We start from the raw sequence: 15,049 nt of genomic DNA on the forward strand, positions 1-15,049 counted from the left end.
AAAAAAAAAAAAAAAATACAGAAACGAATTATTGAAAGTCATATGGTATCAGATATTATCTTACTAGGTTAGCTGGCATTCTCTTGTTCCCTATTTTTATTGCAATTTTCATGTGAAATGATCGGACTTACCTCTGTTTACAAAAAATGTCTTCATAAAGTGTAATATCTCCCTCAACCCCACTTCTCTATGGAAATTTTAGTGTTTATTAGTTTGGTGGAGCTAGCTATTGTTTGAACCAATTGAGGTGGAGGAAGCGGTTCTGCCACTACCCCCCTTCCCAATTTCTCCGGTCAAAATCCTGGGCCAAACGGAAGAGAATTTGGGGTATTTTTATGTAATAAGACGAAATGGTTGTATCTCAAATTTGAATGGTTAGAGCTCTAATGACAACCCTTGTATGATTATGGCGGCAGCGATTGCGATAGTTAAAAGGGAAAAAAAATAAGGTTTTCTTACTTCTCATCATCTGCTATAACTGCTCTACCATTGTTAGAATCTTGACAAACTAACAGATGAGTATGTGTGTTCTTCTCTTGTTTTTTCTTCAAGCTGGAATTGCTTGGGCTTCCCTTGGATTGGAGTGGATATAGATGTTTTATTGTAGAAAAAAGTGTGTAATAGCAAGGGTATTTGGTTGGAAAATAAAGTGGAAAAGAATTCTTGATATTATTTCATTTTGGAGAAGGAAAACCGTGGATGAAGGAAAACAGTCTAATTTCATTTTCGTTTGATTCACTTCCAAACAAAAGGTAACTAATACACATTACAAGTGTCATACTGCAGAGGTAAAGGCAGGACCCAATCCAAAAATGTCAGCTGCAAAAAAACTCATGACTTGGAATAGAATAGATGCCGATTGCAGGATCAACCTGGTTGAGCGCATTGAAGCTTAATTCGTGTTCATTTTATTTCAGTCTGAAAATGAGAAACATCCAAGTTGTGTAAGACGAGAAAAGTGCACTGAAGCTCCGTTTGTGTTCTTTACATTTGTCTGTCTAAAAATGGGAAACATCCAACTCACTCAGTCATTAACCTCTGCAGCATCATCTATTCATCTTCATTGCCTTCTCCAACATCAACTTCCTCATGCAAGCTATCTCCATTTTGCACTGGGGGCTTGTTTTCCATTTTCCTTTTCTTCTTCGCTTCCTTTGTCTTTGCAGCTCCTGCTTTCTTTACAGCATTCTTTCTTCTAAAAGCTGTAAAGAAAAAAAGCAAAGAAGAACATTCAGCAATGTGTGCTAAACGAATCATCTCTCTGACACATTTGAATGTTTTGTTAGACAGCACATAGAATGATAATATAATACCGAAAATGTGGAGTAGAAATGGCAGCAGCAAAAGAAGCACACACAAAATAGGGATGAAATGTGGCTACTTGAACAAGAAACATGAAAATAATCTCACTTCCCAAAATCCTGAAAACAGAGAGTTTTGAGTATCCTCTTAAAATTAACATTAGTTATGATACAGAAAAAGGGTTCTTATGGTACTATTCGTCAAAAGAATTATTTGAGGACCTAGAAGGTAGTTGACCCTGGGCCTGACTAACTCAAGTGCAGTTACTCTCTCAAAAAAAGTTGGCGAAGTATAAAGGTTCCTGCATCCTCGTGTTTATGGAAAAAATGGTTTCCGAAGCCATCTACCCCCCAGATGCCAGCACGGGTCTTCACCCTCCTCTACTTGCATTCTGACTTGTCTCTAAAGTACTGTACTCAGAGACTGATTGTTATAGATGGATTCATATCATTGGAGGTGTCAATCTAAATTAAAGTTCTTTCTTTAACAATATGGCCTCTTCAAAAAGGGAGAAACAAGCCAAATATAATTTTTCAGTAAGTTCAGAGAGGTTGATGCAAATAGGTTTCAGCAAACCTATAGTTGAAGGAAGAACGGAACCAGGCCACCTAAATATCTCCCTTTTGGAACCTTATGGTTCAACTGACCAACGGGTCAGGCCAGACATTGGTCTGGGTGTTTCTGGTCATTCAAACCAGAATCGTGGGGCACCTTTTGGTGTTTTATTTCTTTATTTCTCTTAGTTAATTAGTTGTTTTAGAATTATATTAGAATGGAACTCTATCTTATCTATTTGTAATGACAGCTCAGCTCACATAAGTTTCTTGTAACATTAGAAGACTCCCATTGTTGGAGTTCCTTTTTCAATTTCTTCTTTTAATTTCCAAGTTGGATAACTTTCTTACGTAGAGTTTGAGATCATTGGTCAACTCCTCTATCGACATATGTGAGAGCCTAAGGACTCCCCCCCCCCCCCCCCCTCTTTCATTCCCCAATGATTTTTTTATGAATAATGAGTTTTGCTTTTGCTTTAATGGAGCTGTGAGAGTCAGAATAGCTATTGTGGGAGAAAGCAGCAAGCGAAGCTTCCGAGATAGATCAGGTGGGAAATTTTATCTTCTATCCTTCCCTTACTCTTCTTCCCTACAGTATCAAGTACAGCCTTTATGCTTCAAGTCTTTTCTTAATTTTTCTATGGGATTCATCAACCTTTTGTTCACTGAATTAAGCCTGATTCATAGGGTGATAATCATATATTCCTTGATTGCTTCAATGCTATTGATGACTACTTTGACAGATACGATATGACTGAGGTGAGGAAGATGAAACTAGTCAATACAAATTAGTTGAGCCAGCAAGAGAATGGTGGAGATTGCAAGAACGAAGGATGCAAGATTGAGACACACCCCCTACTACTTGGCATGAGATGAAGGATGAGTTGGCAAGAGATGAAGGATGAGTTAAAGGCCGTACCTTCGAAAATCTTTTGTGAATCACCTTCATATCAATTGAATACACTAAGGCAAGGCACCATAACCATGGCTGAATACACACAGAAGTTTTCAGCCTTATTAGTACATACAGGAGATGAAGAAAGTGACATACAACTAATGTCACGATACAAACTTGGACTGCAGCCGGAGGTTAGAAGAGCTATGGGTACAACTAATGCATATGACATTCAAGGTTGCTATCAAAAGGATTTGGAAGCAGAAGATTTCTTAAAAATTCCCATCAGACCTTTTGGCAATCAAGCCAGGGAGTATGTGATATGAGACCATTAGCTACTATTTGACCACCCACATATATGAGAAGACAAAACAGACTCAATACAACTGTTGATAAAAGGCAAAGCTCCTATGACTGGAGGCAGTGAAATGAAGTGCTATCATGGCAATAAACTAGGGCAATTAACCAAATTTTGTCCTCAAAAGGCAAGGAGTGCCAATTCTATTGATGCTGCTCTGCTCTTGAAGCTGATGATGAAAATGAATTTAATGAACTTTCCTCAGAGGAAGATATTGAAGAACGGTCAGTAGTTGAGCATGATAAAGATATGGAAACTTATAAGATCAATGTAGTCAATTATATTTTGGTTGCTGAATCGAAAGGGGAAGACTGGAGGCATCATAGCATTTTCTACAGTCGAATGGCCAGCAGATCCAGAGTTGCACAGGTAACAGCGGAAAACGGCAATTGCCTGAATGTAGTTTCCAATGCCTTTGCAAATAAAGCTAGTCTAAAAAAAAAAAAAAAAAAGCATCCAAAACCATATATGTTTCTCTTTTAAATGGTAACAATTTAGAAGTCAACCAAAGGTGCTCAGTTCAGCTCAAGGTGGATTCCTAAGATTGAGGAAGTGAGGAAGTCTAGTACAATGTCATGTCTAATTTCCTATCCAGCTAGTATATGTCTATATCTCTTCCCCTCCCATTTCCTCTCTTTACCACAAAATCCCACCCCACTACATAGCACTTATTCCGTCATTTCCTTCCCTTCCCTTTCTTTGCCTTACACCCTCACAAGTTTCCCACCCCTTTTTTACTTTATAAACAAACAGGTACATGAACTACGAAGAAATCAAGATTGAAGACTAAGAAGATTTCACCAACCATCAAGAGAGGCTCTCAGAGACCCAATAAACTCTGGAAATTCAATTTCTTCAATCGCTTTCAAAACATCGTCCGCATTGATTGTTTGTCTCTTCGAATCTTTGCATATGTCATTAGCCCTGAAAGAAACGATCGCTGTATGAAATTTCAATTCAGTGAAGTTCGAACTGGAAACTGAAAATGGAATGGGAAATTTGCAGATCCTAGTGCAAAAGATAAATAATTGAAGGAGGGAAAGAAAAGAAGAAACCCAAGGTAATGGATGATTCTCGAGAGTAAAGCCCTTACGTAGCAGAGAGGTAATGGATGAAGATCCTGGCACCCTCAGAGAAAGCGAGGAGAGCGTCTTTTTTAACAGAGATTTCTGCTTCGTCGGATACCCGGGAGATTTTATCCTTTACCACCCTGCGCACGATAGTCCTCGGGAGCTCTTCTACCTCTGCTGCAGCTTGGGCCATCGCCTCTCTCTCTCTCTAACCCTAAGTTGCAAATTCGTTGATGTTAGCAGTTGTGGAACCCAAGATCTTGAGAAACACGTTTTCAGTTTGGTCCGGTTTGGTTTCAGTCCGGAACTGGGCTAAGCCAAAACCAAACCGGTAAGCAAGTCTCTGTTGCAGTCTTTTTTTTTTTATTCCTTTGATATTTTCTTTTATTGACAAATTGTTAATGGGTTTGTATCAGTTTTGATTTGGTTTGTCTTTGGCTTTTGATGATGCCAGAGTGCAACTTACCATAGAAGTGAGGGATTAGGATTCTCTCTAACACCAACAATCTTCTAACTACCTATCCAAGGGTTGGAAAAGGCTTGGATACACATCCCCAAGTGTTGATGGGTGTTGGGATGTGTAACTAGGCCCCCCCAGCACTTGGATGATCGTTGGAGGGTGTAGTTGTTAAAGAGGAGCCTAATCCATCGTGTGCACAAGAATCTGCATATTAGTGTCGTGACAATATTTCTCTTATATACATTACACACAGTCTCCTATGTCTAAGAGATAATAAAAAGAAGAGAAAAGACTCATAGCATGTCATCCTCTCTTCTCCCCTTTTGAAAAAGATAATTTTATCCTTCTTTATCCAACCATGTAGATTGATGTATGTTTATAGCTTATCAAAAATTGATGGTATACCCAACCTTTTCCCTAAAAAAATTACAAAATAAATAAATTAAAATTAATGTAAATCAAAGTCAAAATTGTCTTGTATTTCTTTTTTCTTCTTTTTAACCTCATAAATCTATGTAATTTTCTATTTATTCATGAGTCTGGATTGAAATCTATTATTAGGAGGGCCCGTCAATAGTTGTAAGAGTAATCTCAAAAAGAAAGTTTAGGATATTAGAGTTTGATTAAATATAAGGGATTGACAGAAATTCACTCTCTTAAAAATAAATACGAGACCTTCCTTGGGTTTTTTTACTAGGGACATTCTCTTTATAAATGGAGGATGAATTGGCTTTTGGGAGACATCTTCCAATGCTCTCTTCTTGCACTACCTTTTAAAGAGTAATTTGATTGTATATTCCTCAAAACATCTTGGTTGTTAACGCGTTGCAATCATTGTAAATGGCCTTCGTAATCACTACAAACAATTGGTGGATTGTAAAACTTAAATCCTATAACCAACCTTTCCAAATTGATTACTGATTCAGATCCTTACAAGATAAAGAACGATGAAAGTTTTGGAAGAAGAACAAAAATTAACAACAAAAAAATCTTCAAATTTCCTTTTCTGTGGGGCTAAGGTATGAATCAACAACAAATAGGGCATTTGATCAATCCATTTTCATTGCACCCTCCACACTTAACCATTTTCTTTCTTTCCACATCTAAAACTTTACAACTCCCACTGCAATCCATACACATTATAAACCTTACGCCGCCACAGCCTTCACAGCCTACCGAGGCCTTCGGAATCCCACGAAACAAGACTCCCAATTTCCCCTCTTCTTCCATCTTCACCACCTCATCTGCTCCTCCAATCAATCTTCCTTTCACGAACATTACAGGTACTCTAACCTCTTTTTTGCCCATCAAGAGCCTTAATTCCTCTCTAAACCCAGAATCCATTGAAATGTCTCGCTCAATCATGTGGATGCGATGAGATTCTACCACGGATCGGAGTCTGTTGCAGTCTTCGAAAGTCTTCCTGATTCCTCTCAATGTGGTAGTGTAGATGACTACCGCATTTTCGCCGCGGGGAGGGCATTTCTTCTCAAATTGTTCGAGCATGGATTCCCAATCTAGGGCTTTGCGAATTCTAGGTTCAGGAAAGACCATCTTTTTAATCTTTTCACCCTCTTCGCTGAGTTCTCTCTCAAAGGATTCAAGGAGTTCTGGATCAAACAGGGGACTTAAACTCCTCCTCGAACTTGAAAACCCGGACTGGCCTCTGAAACTATTCGTTTTGAGATCTACGGGAGTAACCTTCCTGGGTGTGGCCTTCTGCATGTTCTCTAAAGAAGAAAATGGCTTCAATAACTGTTTCGAATTGTGCTCTGGACGTCCAACTGAACCATCATATCCACTCTGTCGATGCTTGTTCTCCTTCCCTGCAATTTTTTTCTGCTTCTTTGACGAGTTGATTTCGTTGAAGAACTTGGAAGGGTTCCTCACATCCACATCTACAACTCGTGATTTGGGGCGTCTCTTGTCCTTTGTCGATATGGGTATTTCGTCTTCCAGATGTTCCATCAATTCCCAAGCGTTGATGACCTCCGGCTCTTTCATTCTCTTTCCCTGAAGTTTGGGGGACACGACTTGAAGAGACATCGTAGTCTCCTTGACGGGTTCTTGGTCGAGATTGAGAACTCCATATGTGCTGGAAGTAAGAGAGACGACGTGATTCGTGTAATCTCCATTGCAGAAAAGGAGTTCCTGGTTGAAATCCTTCCTAAATGGTTTGGAGGAAACGCAGCCCATCAAATCTGAGAAAAACGGGACAGTTTTTCACTTTTTCAGTTTCTTTTCTACAAGATAAACGCAAAGGGCTCTTTTTGAATCTATAACGGGAAAGTGCGAGCAACGGTCACAAGGGCCCCAACGGTCGCAAGATACTACGATTTTATTTACAGGAACAGGGTTCCTACACTGCCCATGTGAGGAAGAATATGCATGTTACATCAATGGGTTTGTTACCAAAAAAAAACAATATCACTTATAGGACTCACATTTCAAAACAGGTAAAAATGTAATAAAAAATTGGTAAAACCCTTGCAGTTAGACACAGTGAGGGTAAATTGACTGCTCCACCCCTCATGAAAGATGGAAATCTTGCATATTTTATTCTCTCCTTAACAAAATGTAAAGAACTCTGTCACTCTAGTGTCGGAAACGCAAACACCGAACATGCGGCCAAATGAGAACACATGCAAGGGCAAATTCAGCACACTGGGGTGGGACAACATGGTCATCTTGGTCCTATTATGTCTAGATGTTTCTAGTGCTAGACCGATAGGGTTATTTTTCCCTAAAAAAATTTATATGCGAGGAAAACTGCACATGGACATTGTGGCAACTTAGCCCTTATTTTTAGTATGATTAGCATAAAACATATGCATAATGTTGAGAGAAATCAAGATATATGAAGGGCAAAATGACTATCTTACCTCCCCTGAAATAAAATCCCATCCCTATTGGATGCCCTGCGCTCGCTCTCACTGGCATACGTGTTGGTGCATGCAAGGGACACATAGCTTAATAGTGATCCCCCTCCCAATAAATTTATTGCTATTATGAAAAAAAAAAAAAAAAAAAAAAACAATAGATCACTACCTAATCATGTGGCCCTTGCATCAACATGGGGTCAAATGAGAGCACATGCAAGAAGTATCAACATGGATGGGATTTTTTATTTAATGAGGGGTAATGTAGTAATTTCAAGTGCTCCTTTGTTTGGGCATATGAACTACACAATTAGCCATATTTCTATTTCCTATAAAGATATATAAATAATTTTTTAAATTAATATTTGACATTATAAAGGGAAAAGTTTAGGGGTGCAACAAGGCCGGGTTAGGCTAGGTTTCTTAAAATCCTAGCCCAACCCTAAGTCCCCTAAATTGAGCCCAAACCCATCCTGACTCTAACTCGGGGCCGCAAAACTTTAACCATGGCCCTACCCTTCAGGGTTCAGTCCAACCCTTACCTGCCCTGATTGACCCTGATTTTTCAGGTCAGGTTAAGATGACCCTTACCTTGACCCTGATTGACCCTGACCTTGGTTTGCCATCAAGGGCTGAGTATACCCTGACCCTACAAAATATGAAATAACTTAAAAATAAAAAATATTCATAATAAAGAGAAGATAAAAAAATACAAAGTTACAAATTTATTGGTAAAAAGAAAAATAAAAGAGATCTTTTTTTTTTTGTAAAAAAAGCAAGAGAGATTGGTGAGAAGATATATTAAGAGTTTTGATGTATCAATGACTCAATGTTAAACAATATATAAAATTAGGTTAAATTCAGGGTTGACATCATGGTCACAACCAAAGGTCAACATCAGGGACAAAAATCAGGGCCGGGCCGGGCCAAAACCAAGGCCAAAAGTCAGGGTAAAAAAACAAGGTTGGGTTCAGGGCGGGACAAAGACATCAACCCTTACTCGCCCTGACCCTGACTCAGGATTAGAAATTTCAGGGTCGGACCAGCCCTTAGGGCCAAAATTTTTGGGTCAATACTTTTTCGAGATTAAGGCGGACCAAGGGCAGGTTCGGGCCGTCAAAGCCAAACTTACACCCCTAGAAAAGTCTCTCTGAGCCTATGGCGTTTCCTATGCCATCTCACAGAGACAATTTTTCCTTTTAATCTTTCCTAAGAAATTACATTGTATGATGGTGTATTGCATTAGCCTCAAGCCAATTGTGTTAGCAACTGTCCTAAAAAAAATAGGGTTTATCTTGTTGTTTCAAAAATGGTGAACTGATAAATTTTAAATTTCTTATGATTGCCTCTTATCTTATTTTCATAGGTTTTTATTTTTTTCTTCAAAAATTCCAATAAGTGATTTGATGTAAGAGTAAAAAAAAATTTCAAAATAATTTAAAAATGACTTGTCATTGTGTGAGTATAAAATCTCCACATTTTTCTAGTAAGCATATGAATTGGCATGATTTATAGTCATTGGAAAAAAAAATTCATGTTACACTAAAAGGGAAAAAAATAAAGTTATAATTTTCTCACCAACCATTATTATAACAATATTTTTCTAATAAATTATTTAAAAAAAATAAAGCACGAATATGCATAAATTAAAAAAAAAATTACAAAGTACACAATTTCATGTGTAGTTTTACGAAAAAAAAAAAAACACAAGTTTCATTGCAGATTTAATCTTGGGTTTTTGGGGGAGGATTGATGGCTCTCATGAATCATAACTCAACTACAACATTAGCTAGCACATGTAGTAGTTCCACTTTCTTAACAGAAGTTAAATTCTCGATTTCCGTAGAAGGAATGCATTTGAGATTTAATCTTACATGTCAGTTATATAACTAATAATTAAAAACAAAAACAAAATAGTGATATGAACAACCTGTTCACAAAATGTTAACATCAATTCAGCTTTCATTTGATTTAATAGATATTAAGGCCATCAATTAAGGTAATCCTATATTGATTCAATCATATAAAGTCATTTTCCCATCTATAGAAAGCCTTCTAGAAGCTATAACCACCCCAACCTCCACTCTTACAGTCTCACCTGGATATCCCTCTCACTTCTCCCCCCACCCCCCACCAAAAAACAAAAAACCTACCTTTCTAGAAGGTTACAAATGCCGCGTTTGGTTTTTTGTCGGATTTGTTAGTATTATTATAGCTTCTCTTTCTTTCACCAACTCTTTATTTAACGTTTTCTCTACATTCCAATCCTTAGTCTTGCATATGGGGTCACAAAAAACGTTTTTAGTCACTCGTTAGTTAGAAATTTAGAATTACAGCTAAGGAGATTCTACTTATAGGCTTGGTTGAGCCATTTTATTCAAGCCAACTCCTTATATATAGGTATTAGAATCTAGAGGAAAAAATAAAGATTTCCATAGGCTTCCATGATTTTCTTTTTACTTACAAGGTAATGAAAGTTGTAAAATTTGATCAAATAGGGAGATCAAAGAGCATTTATGGCCGATTATAAAATAGATTACAAGAACATATAGAATCAATTGAATTCGGTTGCCCACGGTGGAGATGTGATTGGTTAGGTAAGCTAGCACCTCTGGTCCTCTATGTGTATCTCTATTTCATCCTAACATGAAATGTCTAGTTATTTTCTTATGTATGATACCATTTTGTTGTACCTCATTTGCATACTCCTTAATGCCACCTACCCAAGATTATGATGAGACATAACTAACGAGATTGGTTACACAAAGATAAGATTATCAAACTCTATCTAATTAAGCAGCTTGGAAGGCTCCCATCCTACCTAATTAAGCAGCCAAACTAATTAATGACACGATTAACATCTTATAATTAAGCCTAGGGATCTCTATTTGAACATCTTATGATTCAGATTTTGAAGATGCATGCATATGCCATTTTATAATTATTTCGATTGACAAGGAAAGCATAATTCCATTTTACAAACTGCCATTAATTAGATGCCACTCAGTTCAATGAGTGGCCGGGGTAGGTGTATATATATTCTTAACGGCTCTTGATTCCTAAATGTGAAGAGCCTTTAAATATAATCTACAGGGAAAATGATTGGAAACCTGAAAAATAAAGCCTTCAATGGAAAGCATAGATTAAGTGCATTGTATTGGACTGGGTTCAAATTGTCTGTAATAAGCGATGAGGTATAGTGAGCATTCGGGCACACGTCCCAAGGGATTTCTAGTCACCCGATGCTTACTATATCGATGTAGTGGTTACAAACGATTTTCACACTATCAGATCAGGCATCAGTCAGTTCTAAAATTAATATTGATATTGATTATTTTTACGTATTAGTTGTATTGGACTTTTTGCCCCCGAAAGATATCAATATCAAATATCGAACCAATATTGGCCAGGTATCTGTATTGATTTCAGCCAATGTCATTTTTTAAACCCTTAAACAAAAGGTTTTTTCATGATTTCTTGTTATTTTGTCGCATGAAATGATGATTTAACAATTTTGAGGAGGAGAATAGAAAGATGAATATTTGACAATCTCACCATTGGATGAACGAATTTATTTAATTCAATATATAACTTATTACTTTTGATAGTCATTGTTTACACGATATACATGGCTATGCTCCGAAGGATCTTAGCTCTAAGTGCACCATTTTTGAATGACATTTTATTTTCTTGTTGGAAAAGAATTTTGCATTAATTGAAAGATGGGTTTAGTATTTCAGTCAATAATGGATTTGTACAGGGTTTTAAGAATTGGCAAATTAGAATGAAATCGGTGGTAACTAATCTCAATTTTTGATGAATTGATATTGTCAATTCATGGATAAAAACATCAAAATCATTAGAAAATTCCTTGAATATGTCGATTCTAGGATTTTTTTCAACCGATTCAAATCAAACTCGACACTTACAAATTTCATCACCAATAAAAAAAAAAGCATGCATCATATTTGGTACAAAATTTAAGAAATAACATAGATTTTTGCAACTTACAGTGTGAAAAATGAAACAATTGAAAGCTCCACGCCTCCATCCACTGCTGAAATTTATCACCAAAATTATTTATTTATTGTTTTTTTTTCCCCTTCACTCATCCTTTAAAATATTTCTGAGCAGATTGTAAGTCTCAATAGCTCTGATGCGAAACAATCGTTTTGTAGCCATTAATTACATTTTCTTCTTAAAAAAAAAAATGGAATTAATGGCTGCAGAAAAAATTGTTTCTCCACCTTTTGTTCGACCCAATCTTTGAATCCTTTATATATAGGCAGTTTGCATAAATTGAAGATTCTAGATTAAATAACTCAACTAACTATAAACTGTTAAAAATAGAAAAAAACAAGAAAGTAACAGGCTAACAACCATACGCGGAAGCTCTCCGGGTAATGTGGTTTGAGGAATCTCTTTGGATCAAAATTGAGTCCCTAGCATGGTTTGAGAAATTCGATGAAATCGACTGGGATCGGTTGGATCAAATTGGTATCTCTTCATTCTTAGGTTATGTTCGGTAATCAACGTTTTTTAATGTTTTTTTCGTGTTTTTACAGGAACCAAAAAATGGATTATTCTCTGTTTTTGTTTTAAACAAATTAGATTAATTTATTAATTTAAAAAAAAAGTAAAACAAAATGTTTAACATGTTTTAATATTTGAGAAACTCGTTCCACTCAAAAAAAAAAAAAAAAAAAAAATTGATATGAACCAAATAATTTCTCTAAGGTCAAAACTTTCTCCGTTGACACTCTAAAGAGCTAGAGTGTTGAAGAATCCATGAAAAACTCTCACTCAATCCATGCTCTCCCTCAACACTAGTCACTGGGCTTACTCATCCCTGTCTTAGTGAAATCAGATTGAGACCTTTTTTGTGAAGAAAAAATATCGTTTAATCTCATTCTCCCTCATTCCTATCTCGTGAAACCATTTTTGAAACAGATTTACCAAACACTATTTTGATGTAAACAAAAATTTTGAATTTTAACTCGAAATGTAATTTCTATAACAGAAATATTACCAACCACATCATAAGGGATAAAATGATCAAAAAAAAAAAATTACTTCCACTTCCCCACGCATTTGCCTTTATTCAATCATTGACAATCAAGATCAGTATCGTCCTTCACCAATTTCATTCCCTACACCGCCTTCTCAAACCTTCGGTCCCTACTCTAGCGCCGAGCCGAGTCTCACACTGTCCACTAATGTCCACTAAGTCATTCTCAGTGGTCCCCATAAATAGTATACAACAGCGACCCTATCAACATTTTTAAACCTTACCCGAGGGGCCAGGCGACGACAATCCACGCCTAATATCCTACCCTTTTTGAGCATTTCTTTGGTTTTACATTTACGGCAACGTATACTCTCTCCAGTCTATTTGGCCTTGAAATTCGAACTGTTAACGAAAAACGATTCTAATCCAACGGCTAATAATTCGGTCAACGAAAATATTTTGTAATCTAGGCTGATCTACTGAATCATAATGAAATACGATCTTAAGATTCTTCACACCGACATGAATCACACAATAGTCAAGTTGAAATCTCTCTCCCTCCATTCCTTCTCTGTTATTTTAAATATCTCTTCTCCTTTCAAAGTCTCAATTCTCATCAAAACCCATCTCTGATTTTCTCTTTCCATCTCCGTCTCGTCTCTTTCTCTGTGTATGTCTGATGCCGCAAGGTGATCTAGAAACGTTAGTCTGCGGCGTTGATCGGAAAGTCGCGTGCGAAAGTTTAGTCGGCGATCATCATTCACCGCCGGATAAACCAGATCTTTCGGAGGAGGCGCCACCTGACTTTCCGGCGGAATCTTTTCAGATAAGTAAAGAAGAAGAACTCGATTGGTTCGATCGGAACGCGCTCTATGAGCGGAAAGAGTCTCATAAAGGGAACTCTAATCCAAACTCCAACTCCAACTCCAATTCCCATTCCCACACCCACTCCCACCCCATCTCCAATCACAGTTTGAATCCCAACCCATCGTCTCAGAGGTTCTCCTTGAATTTCACACCCAACACGTCTATCATCGGTCTCCCCAAGCCACAGAAATCCTGTATCCTTAGCAGCAAGTCCCGGAGGAGCAGTCGACCGCCGCGACCGCCGTTCTTCCCCAAAAGGCCATCACGCAGCGGGAAGTCCCTTACGGTTGCGGAACCTTCATCGCCGAAGGTGTCGTGTATTGGAAGAGTGAAGTCCATAAAGGATAAAAGTCTCCGCTCTGCAAGTGCCCGACGGCCGACGGAGGCGGTGACGATAGCCAAGACTTCCAAGTCCAAACAGGAAAAGAAAACCGGGTTTTGGGCGAACCTCATGGCGATTCTGCGGTCCAGTTGCAGGGACGGTTCAAGCGTCGCTGTTGAAGGACGACCAATGGAATCTCCTTCGCTGGCATCGGTGCCCCGTTGGAGCTTTGCAGAAAGAGAGCGTAAGATTCCGGCGAGTATGCCATTGGGCGAGCCGACGGGGTTGGATGGGATGAAGCGGTTCTCTTCCGGTCGGAGATCAGAATCTTGGGCCGTTAGTGATTTCGATTTCGAAGATTCGTTGCCGGCGGTGGTTGTGGACTCTGACGCACACAGTATATGGAGGCGTCGTGAAGTGGACCCACCCAAAAAAATCGATTGCGTCCGCGACTGGGAATGTGAGGGTCCCGCCTCTGTGTGAACGGAAAACAATGATATCCACCACGTGGCAGTTGTTTGATCACGACGTCATCCGGTTTTGCCTCTCTCTCTCTCGCTCTCTCTCTCTCTCTCTAAAATAAATGTAAGTGGGAGAGGCATTCTGTACATATAATCGGGAAAACACATAATTTTGTGAGTGACAGATACGGATCACCGTACGCCATGTGTATTTGTTTATTTTGGGGTAAGCATGTGTATACAGTAGTTAATTATGCTCTTATTTTTTATTTTTTTAGTGTCACGGTATGCATATCACACCACGTGCCATGTGTCTGTTTAAGCATGACGGTATTTTGATTTTAATCATTGGATATAGAGGATATGGTGTAGATTAATCATATGATAAATTCATGGTCTAATTCAATCAAATCCTCTATAATGAGGCTGTGAGGTGTAATGAGCATCCAACGGTTGGTGTGCATGCCCATGCCCTCTTAGTCATTGAATGCTCATTGCATCTCACCGTTCACTGCAGACAATTTGGATTCTTTTTATATTGGTATACATTTGTTTATACTACAAATGTGTATTTTTTAATACTCTAGACATTATTATATATTCATACTATCCTAATTTTGAGTGAGAACAAACATTTTATATTAGGAAAAAATAAAACAAAGCAAAACTTAAGAATAGACGTGGTGAGGAATATCGAAATCTCCAAATGGAGTGTACAAATGCATATGATATTACAAGCCTTACATCGATTCCATATCTTGGAGGATCTCCCATTGCTACAGGAGGCTAGTTCAATGGCATATATTTTAGCTGAAAAGAGTATGTCTGTGGTCTTCTTTTTTCAAGCATTATTAGTATGACATTTTTTTGTTT

General features: G+C 37.8%; 3 protein-coding genes across 4 annotated transcripts; 1 reads left to right on the forward strand and 2 right to left on the reverse strand.

Moving 5' to 3' along the window:
- Positions 1 to 885: 885 nt before the first annotated feature.
- On the reverse strand, positions 886 to 4,419 carry LOC122086000 (DNA polymerase epsilon subunit 3-like). Of its 2 annotated transcripts, XM_042654657.1 has the most exons (4): positions 4,203 to 4,419; positions 3,915 to 4,033; positions 1,025 to 1,202; positions 886 to 918 (listed from the first exon to the last, which is right to left on the reverse strand). In XM_042654657.1, exons 1-3 carry the CDS (start codon positions 4,370 to 4,372, stop codon positions 1,051 to 1,053), a joined length of 441 nt encoding a protein of 146 aa, XP_042510591.1. In that variant the 5' UTR covers positions 4,373 to 4,419; the 3' UTR covers positions 886 to 918; positions 1,025 to 1,050. The 2 variants fall into 2 exon arrangements, with proteins under 2 accessions (XP_042510591.1, XP_042510590.1); XM_042654656.1 differs by having other exon boundaries at positions 886 to 1,202; positions 4,203 to 4,418.
- A 1,090-nt stretch (positions 4,420 to 5,509) lies between these two features.
- On the reverse strand, positions 5,510 to 6,896 carry LOC122086115 (uncharacterized protein At3g28850). The gene has a single exon (XM_042654825.1). It carries the CDS (start codon positions 6,833 to 6,835, stop codon positions 5,666 to 5,668), a length of 1,170 nt encoding a protein of 389 aa, XP_042510759.1. The 5' UTR covers positions 6,836 to 6,896; the 3' UTR covers positions 5,510 to 5,665.
- A 6,309-nt stretch (positions 6,897 to 13,205) lies between these two features.
- Positions 13,206 to 14,198, forward strand: LOC122086290. The gene has a single exon (XM_042655040.1). The coding sequence runs from the start codon at positions 13,206 to 13,208 to the stop codon at positions 14,196 to 14,198; it is 993 nt and encodes a 330-aa protein (XP_042510974.1).
- Positions 14,199 to 15,049: the final 851 nt, after the last annotated feature.

The sequence above is a fragment of the Macadamia integrifolia genome, chromosome 8 (assembly GCF_013358625.1).
Source record: "Macadamia integrifolia cultivar HAES 741 chromosome 8, SCU_Mint_v3, whole genome shotgun sequence".
In the NCBI taxonomy this organism is placed as follows: Eukaryota; Viridiplantae; Streptophyta; class Magnoliopsida; order Proteales; family Proteaceae; genus Macadamia; species Macadamia integrifolia.

What these genes read in the sequence shown, in the direction of transcription:
- LOC122086000 (XM_042654657.1), bottom strand. Translation starts at nt 4,372, where the DNA reads ATGGCCCAAGCTGCAGCAGAGGTAGAAGAGCTCCCGAGGACTATCGTG. An exon ending in ATCCATTACCTCTCTGCTAC is followed by an intron (nt 4,034 to 4,202) that starts GTAAGGGCTTTA and finishes CGTTTCTTTCAG; the next exon opens with GGCTAATGACATATGCAAAG. An exon ending in TCTGAGAGCCTCTCTTGATG is followed by an intron (nt 1,203 to 3,914) that starts GTTGGTGAAATC and finishes TTTTCTTTACAG; the next exon opens with CTTTTAGAAGAAAGAATGCT.
- LOC122086115 (XM_042654825.1), bottom strand. Translation starts at nt 6,835, where the DNA reads ATGGGCTGCGTTTCCTCCAAACCATTTAGGAAGGATTTCAACCAGGAA.
- LOC122086290 (XM_042655040.1), top strand. Translation starts at nt 13,206, where the DNA reads ATGCCGCAAGGTGATCTAGAAACGTTAGTCTGCGGCGTTGATCGGAAA.